Source organism: Athene cunicularia (genome assembly GCF_003259725.1).
Source record: "Athene cunicularia isolate RWA chromosome 1 unlocalized genomic scaffold, athCun1 chr1_part2, whole genome shotgun sequence".
Classification (NCBI taxonomy): domain Eukaryota; kingdom Metazoa; phylum Chordata; class Aves; order Strigiformes; family Strigidae; genus Athene; species Athene cunicularia.
The window spans coordinates 19,740,395-19,748,375 of NW_020799092.1; the positions used below are offsets into that span (position 1 = coordinate 19,740,395).

The 7,981-nt window shown below is 42.0% G+C and overlaps 1 protein-coding gene across 2 annotated transcripts in view; it reads right to left on the bottom strand.

Annotated features, from left to right (window-relative positions):
* The window catches only part of APPL2 (adaptor protein, phosphotyrosine interacting with PH domain and leucine zipper 2), a 59,482-nt gene that overhangs the window by 39,362 nt on the left and 12,139 nt on the right, over positions 1-7,981 (bottom strand). The window contains exons 2-3 of one of the 2 annotated variants that reach the window (XM_026868366.1): positions 877-882; positions 498-509 (exon numbers count right to left, since the gene is read on the bottom strand). Coding sequence is in view for 1 of the 2 variants with exons in the window: in XM_026868363.1 (XP_026724164.1) it covers positions 498-535 (38 nt within the window). In the remaining variant the exon portion in view is untranslated. Of the gene's footprint in view, positions 1-497; positions 551-876; positions 883-7,981 lie in introns of those variants that run through there. The other variant, XM_026868363.1, reaches the window with a different exon arrangement.

Genomic DNA, 7,981 nt, shown 5'->3' on the forward strand with positions numbered 1-7,981 from the left:
GTCACGGGGAGGGCCGGCGGCAGGCCGGGGGTGGCTTCCTGCCGCCATTAACTCCTCGGGCCTGGCCGGCGCCGCGGCCGCCTCGCCCGGCGGGAGGGAGGCCCCAGGTGGAGGGCGCCCCTTCCCCTCCGCCCCTTCTGCGGGCAGCAGAGGCTGGCATGGCCTCTCGCAGCCCCGCTCGTGGGCTCGTCCCCTGGACAGGGGGGTGTCGGGAGGCGAGATGCAGCAGGGGCAGTGGGATCCCCTCTCAGCGGAGGTAGATCTCCCTGGCTGCGGTGATGGAAGTGAGGGGAAGATCGCAGCCTCCAGCGAGGCCTGTGGGCCTTGAGGACCTGCAGCTGTGTGTGAGCCCTTTGTGGTGCCCCTCGGGGTGTGGCGGCTCTCCTCAGGGCCACGGCAGGGCTGGGGGCTGCCAGCTGGGTCAGCCAGGCTACTGGGCCCCGGGCGGCTCAGAAGAGCACCCCAGGGCGGCCATTTCCTATGACCAGTGCAGCCACGGGCTGACCTGCTTACGAGCTGCCCTCATTCGTGGCATCTGCGTTCATTCTTGTTCATGGACAACTCTGCAAGCAAAACTGGGACCGCAGAGCGCTCCAGGAAGGTCAATCCACTCAGCCAGGTCCCTACACTTGGCAGGGTTAGAAGGGATGCATTCTAAGTTACTGATCCTTCAAATATAAACCCATGTTTTTATTACCATTTCACTGCTGTCTTAACGGCGGTGGGTAATGTCAGCATTTGGACAATTCAGATGCTTAGTTAAATGAACAGAGCTAATGTTTTCAAAGTAAGCAGAGTCTTGCTTGATCCATGGTGTTTCATTACCTTCACATTTTTGAAGGATGACCGCCGCTTTTGGATGCCTCAGTTTCTCTAAAAGCCCTGAGTTTCTGATCTGCAGATCAGTTGCTCTGTGCTTGTTATATGCAGCTTTTGTTGTTCCATTGTGGCTTAAGACAAAAATGGACACACTCAAAACCAGAATCCTGTTTAAGAAAAAAACATTTTTGAAGAGTTTAGGAAGAATCCTGCCAATTAAACAATATGCAAACAAAAATACTGGCTGTAAAATTACAAGATGTTATAATCTTCAAATAAATTTCACCGTCTTCAGATAACTCATGTTGCTGCTGTCTTTTAAAAGAAGTAAAATAATATTTTTAAAAAATCAGCTTGAGTTGTAAAAGAACTCCAAACATTAGCATTGGCCAGCTTTGACATTATGGTAAGTACCTGCTTTTTGCATCTAAATCCCAGTGGATTTTTCCACTTCCATCATTCTTTAACACTAGCAAACATTTTATATGGCAAGAAAGGTGATTGTTAATACAGGTGAGGGTTTTTTTTCAGATCTTTTGCTGATTAAAAGACTACACAAGCAGGTGGTCGTAGGAAAGTTTTGCAGATCAGCTGGATGATTGTTTTCTTTAATTATGTATGAGAAATGATCACTGAACCCTGTAATTCTGGCTAAGATATTTCTGTGGGTCTGACATTGATTGGTATTGCTTCTGAAGCTTGTGACAGAACCTTTAACCCAGCGTGCCAAGCCAGCCTTGGTATGACTCTGCTCTGCTGGTCCTGAAGCTGGACTCCCTGTTCCAGACCCTTGAGTAAGAACAGAGTTCTCACGTTCAGTCCACTTTTCCTGCCTGAATAAAGACACTGAGCCATAATAAAAATCCCTGGCTAGTACCAAAAATACTGAGTATGACAGTATATATTTAGATAACGAGAAAACAAAAATAGATATGGCTTTATCATAATAATGTTGTCTCAGAGAATGTTAGAATGGTAGAAAGAGGTCAAATTTTTTTTGCCTCAGAATATGAAGGCATTAGACTTAAGAATCCATGACCGCTTCTGAGCCAATTTTGTCAATGTGTGTTAAAGTCTTATTTTTCTTTCTTCTGATACTTTGAAAACATTATTTGAAATGCACTGAGGAAGAGAAAGACCATGCTTTATAAGATTTTCTGTATCTGTTAAAGTAGCTTCAGGTCATTTTTTAGTATTTCCCAAATACTTCTGTTACAACTCAGCCCTTTTTTTCCCCCCTCTAGTCTTGAAATAGTCCAGCAACAGCTCTTCCCCATTGGACTGATGTATGTCCTTCACCAAGAAAAACAGCATGGTTTGTGGTTTTATTTCAGATTGTCTTCCCTCCCAGGAGCTACAACCTTTAAGGTCTTATCTTGTTCCTCTTGGTGGCTTTGTTTAGTCTAAGGTTCACGTGTGGAAGTCTGTTGTCATTACAAAATTGAGGATAGCCGGAACAGGTTCTACTAGTTTTATTTAAATAAAACAAAAAGCACTCCAGTAACTACTGAAGGGTGACCCTTTTACTATCTGTCATTCTTTTTTGCATCATTCCTTACACAGCTATAAACTTGGTGAATTGCTTATTTATAGTGATCAAAAACATTTTTATCGAACTTTCCTAATACAGTCCAGGCGGTTTTGATTTTTAAAAAAAAATATTAAAATCTTGCCTACTAATAATTGAAATTATTTTTTCCTTGTATTACTGATAATTGCAATTAATTTCCCAGTCACCTAGTTTTATTAGGTCTCAAGAATTATTCTTCAGTCTTGGTAACTTCAAATAATTTTTCTAAAATAATTAAAATAACCCATAGTACTACCACCAAACACTTTGAGAATTTGATTAGACAACAGTAATGATATTATAAAAGAATTAGGTACCTCTGTGTATAAGTGGACCTTTGGGTAGTGGGTATTTAAGCCTTTGACACAAGAAGCAGCTGTCTCTGGGTGTCATGGGTTTCTGTGCACCGCACCACTGCTGCAGGGCTGGGCTGCCAGGCCTGGCCAGTTCAGCTCCACGTGGCATTTCTGGGGCACGCTGTGGTACCTGTGCTGCATCTAGTACCGGAGGTAGCTTCTTCAGAGCTGTCTTGGTAGCTTTACATTGCACAGTATTTTATCCCTGTCTGAAAGAGAAGTGGAGTGACATTGTGTGGTCCCAGAGCTGCTCGTTGCACTGGGCAGTGCTAACAGCAGACTAACAACAGTTCAGCTTCTGTCTTCTAAATTCAGGTATTGAACGCAATACTCGGTTACTACAAAAAGTCTTGCTAGTGAAAAGCACTCTGACAGCTATTGTTCAAAATCAAATTTAATGGGAACATTGTACATACAGAAAGAGAATAGGGAAACAGCAGACACAGTACCTGGAATCAGTCATTTGAATGTTCAAAAAACCTGTCACAGCTGTAGAAACTGAGCTGGAGAACACTTCCAGTAAGCAGTCCAATTAATTTTGATGTGCATATTCTGTAACCTACAGATTACTTGATTATGTTAAGATAAATGCCTCTTAGAATGTGAAAACTTCTAAGGTAAAAACCCTGGAATGGCCAAAATGAAATTGATACATACTGTTTATAAAACTAATGAGAATTAATAGTATCAAATAAAATCAATAAATAATTGAGCATTGATATGAAGTTAATTCATTACGTGAGCTAACTGTACTGTTTCTAAGAAAAGATAGTGCTTCCTTCCAGCAAAATCCTGAATGTAGCCCAAAAGTCTCATAGTTGAGAGAATGAACAATTTTAAAGGAAAGAAGAAGAAAGTTTGGATTGTTCTGTAAACTCAAGATTTGTCTGCTATATGAATCTCTTAGCAAAGTGATGTAAAATCTGCTGGTACTACTGCAGTTTTGCAGAAATTAGCACATCTTCAAACTTGAATTTGGGGTTGTACATGTGATAGTCTTGTTCCTATTTGAGGCTGGTCAGGAATATCCCTTGGTAACCAGCCAGTCACATACGTCCTCCCCAGACTGCCTTTGCTGATGTGACAGGAGGGACCACAGTGTGAGGTGGCAGCTGGGGACTGTGCTTCTGTAGGACTGGAGGGTCTCAGTGCCCTACTTCCAGGTTTGCCCAAGTCCTTTCCCACCTGACTGCCAAGTGCCAGCTCAGGGCTGGAAGCAGCAGTGCTGAACATGGATGGTGCTGTGCGTGAGTTAATAAACCCTGCCAGCGTTAATTGGCCTGTTTGGAAACAAGGCAGCTGTTGTGCATCCTTAGCAAATGTATTTCCAAATTTGATAATCCACCCAGTATTAATGGAGAGCTGACTATAATTATTTTTTCTGGTTAGACTAGTTACAGAGTAAGTCATACTGCATTGTGTTTTCTTTCTCAGATGTTCCATTATAACTTTAAAGAACATATTGCATTATACTTCCTTTTTGGCTTCATACCTTATACTTTACAAGAAATTTCTGAGCAGTAGTGTGCTAGTCACATGTTTGCTAAGTCAGCTGAGTCTATTTATGCATTTAACACAGTGTCTAATATTCTTATTGTTCATAGTCAGTAACAAAGAAATCTTTGAACTACAGATCACTTTCTGAGGTTTAGTAATTTACCATAAGTTGTGCAGCTGTCCTGCATAAATATGGAGGGTATGTTAAATAGTAGTAGCAATAAATTACTTCAAATTAATTCTTTACAAGTGAAAGATTTGAAAAAGATTCTCACTATTCTCACTAGCAGAAGCATCCCAAAACAATTTTTAATAGTATCTGAATAAATTACTGGTTAAATTAATAATAAGGCATCTAATATACAGGACAACTCTTGGACACAGAGAAGGAGTATCTTGTGATTTTTTGTAAGACCCACAAGATAATACCAGGCTGAAATAAAATTCCATTGAAATTATTTATTGCCATGTAACCAAGATCTCATGCTCTTTGTTTTAACATAAAACACATGGCTTGGTTTATTTCCATTAAACACATTAGTAATATGCCAAAATGGATATATACAGATGTACTGGCTAGTGGGATGGATCAAATTAAAATCTCTTTGAAGGTGATGGGTATAATTGCCATCTTTAATTTCATGTCATTTAAGGACAATTAAATTCCCTCATGTAACCAAGTACAGCAGCAGTCTCCATCCAGACCAGAATAAGAATATGGTTTCAGAAGCCAGAGCCTCTGATGACAGTACCAGCTAGAGGTGCTTCCCCCACGCTTGCCTCTGCTCTGTGGTGCGTGGCCTCCTGTGGTATTGGCACAACTCTTTTTTTGGGAACCTGCCTGATGAAGGGCATCTGATTTAACAGTTTGCATTTGCTTTGCAAGGAACAGGAGCAAGTAGAGAATGGGTTGTTCATTGGTGGGGAGAAGTACTGCAATATTTTAAGCTGATATTATTACCTTTTGTTCATAGTTTTTTCAGTGCTTGGGCAAATGCTAAGATACAGGCCCCTTTCTCCTTTTAGCTGTGCTTTTTGTAATGTATATTGCTCCCTAATCTCTCAGACACTTCTGTTTCAGATGATGGTCCAGTGGAGTTTGGGAGTATCTGAGGTATAGTGAAAAATCTTGCTGTGAAATCCAACAAGTGACAGAAAGAATAATACAAGTGCTTTGTCAAAAAAAGGCACATGTGGTATGATTCTGTGGATTAAAATAAGAGACATGTAATACCTGGCATATAATTGTTTTATGAAATGCTAATAAGTAACCTTTTAGGTATAAAGGTCACCAAAGGTCAGAATACCAATGCAGAATGCAAATGCAGGTTGGATCTGCAGGTAGGACTGTCAGTTTAGTGTCAGAGGGAACACTGACTCAGAGCCTTTCTTTTATAGTTTCAAAAATGTTATCAGAAGCAAATGCACTTCATATTGTCACTGTGTTTAAAGCCAGCTTTTAGCCATATATTTTTATCATGATATCACCTGAACCAACCAGGCCCTGCACTCTCGTGTTTCCTTCTGAGTTCATGTTGTCTTAACGCTGATCACTCTTTTTGATTCACCTTCCTTTGGCATCTTTCTATGGCTGCTTAGGCACAATAAAGTTATAGCACTTATATATAGCAGAACATATCCTAACGCCTATTGGAAGTCCACAAAACTCTATTAGCATTATTATATCCCTTTTGGCCTTCCGGCTTGCTGTTTGGGCTCTTTTTGTTCTGTGTACATAGGGTAGCACAAGGGGGTCCTAGTCCATAACTGAAGCCACTGCAGACTACAGAGGCCCCCAACAGCCCTGCTGGTTGCCTTCTCCTTGTGCAGAGCCTGCGCTGCCTGAGGGAAAGCCAGAACAGGACATAGGGATGCAACAGGGTGTCATTTTGTTTTTAGAGAAGCAGCAGAAACATTTTGTGTTTAGAGAAACAGCAGAAAACCCAGAGGATGTTACAGAAAGCAATAAGGAAACTCTAAGCAGTGCCCAAATGGGCACTTCTATCACAATCTGTTTTCTGAGGGGGAGTGACTCTTCCAGGCAGTCTGCCAAGGCAGCGTCACGAACACAGGTACACAAGTGAGTGCTGGCGTACCAGGAAGATATGCTGCTGCACTGCTGCCCAGGCAAAAGGTTCAGATACTCCCAATCCAGCTCAGCAGGAACCATCTCACCAAGCTGTGTTCAACCACAGTGCTCCCAGTTTTGCAAGATCAGACGTTTCCAATTTTTCTTCCTGTGACAGCCACTTAGAAGTTCTCCTGCTGTCTGGAGAAAGCCAAATACTGGAAACCCTTTCCTGTCATATGACTGGACCTACTGTTGCTAATGCAGGGCTTGCCAGCCAGCCAGAATTGCACAGCATGTGCACTGAGACGCTCCGTCCAGCATTGCTGCTGGTGGCAGGATCGTCACCCCTGCATGCTGGTGGCTTGCTTTTGTGGGGGCCAGTTAGGAGTACAAGGGGAACAGATTTGAATGATTATGGTAGAGGTTGCAAGCCACGAATTATTACCTTTCATAGTGTTGTAGCTCTTAAGAGTATCGTGTCAGAGATGTGTTGGTCTTACTGACATGAGTAAGAGCACGGCCCCTAGAAGGCTGGCAGCATGTCCAGACTGCAGCTGTTAGCAAAATAATCCTTCCAGTCGGCAGACCTCTCTCAGTGTGCTTGTGAAGTTTTTCTAGGATAAGGCCACCGTGAGCAAGGTACAAGCGACATGAATTATCCCACCAGGCAGCTTGCTGGCTGTGAACTGCCCACCTTATGTGACTGAGCCCCTCACATCATCTGCAGTTTGCCTTGCAGCAGAGGAGCTGCCCTGCCCTTTTGTTTTCCACCGTGTGATTTGTGATGCAGGCAGGTGTTCTGTAACCCCTGTGTTGATGCCGTATATTACCTGTGCACTTGACTACCTAGCTCCAGTCCTGCAAACACAGAAACTGAGGTTTAGCCTGTCAAATTCTTGGAGATTAATCAGACATAAATGTTGGCTGGATATGTAGATAGTTTCTCTGTTCTTTCAAATTCATTTATGGTAAGACATTGCTTATCCTTGTTTTTCTTTCACTTTTTAAAAACAGAACATTTAGTTCAAGGGTCACATACAGTCATTATCTTTAAATACTCTGTAAACATAAATGCTGACAAGATCATAGGTCAGCAAGCATCTGTCTTTGTGAAAACCATGAACCATGCAGACAACATGTACAACAGACAGAGTCAATAGGACCTAATAATATACATGAGTTTTTCTTCGAGGGCACCAATGGTTCCTGACTAGTTTTTCACCCTCTCAAATCAAACCTGTATAAAATAGCAAAAAGAAAAAAGCCCCAAGCAGAACAGCAATGCATATCTGTGACTGGGAGAACATGAATAATAATGCCATAGAAAATGTTCTCATCAGCATTTAAACTAAATTGCTTTGAAAGAAATCTATGACAAAAGAAAAGTCTCTGGAGTTCTTCAGCCCTTGCCTGAACAGAACTGCTCGTGTATACCGTACTTAAGGGGTTTTGTTACATTTGATTTACACTGCGTCATAGCATTGCCAAAAGGAGCAATGTTCAGTATTTGAAAACTAAAGAAAAAGTGGCTTGGTTTCTGATAAGTGCTCTTGTTATTGTTAGCTTTAAGTCCAGATCTCTTCTCCTTTACACTGTTGTACATTTGGATCGGTGCTGCAGGCACCTTGTCTCAGCCTTCTGGGGCAGGTTTGCTGTGACAGCTACCAG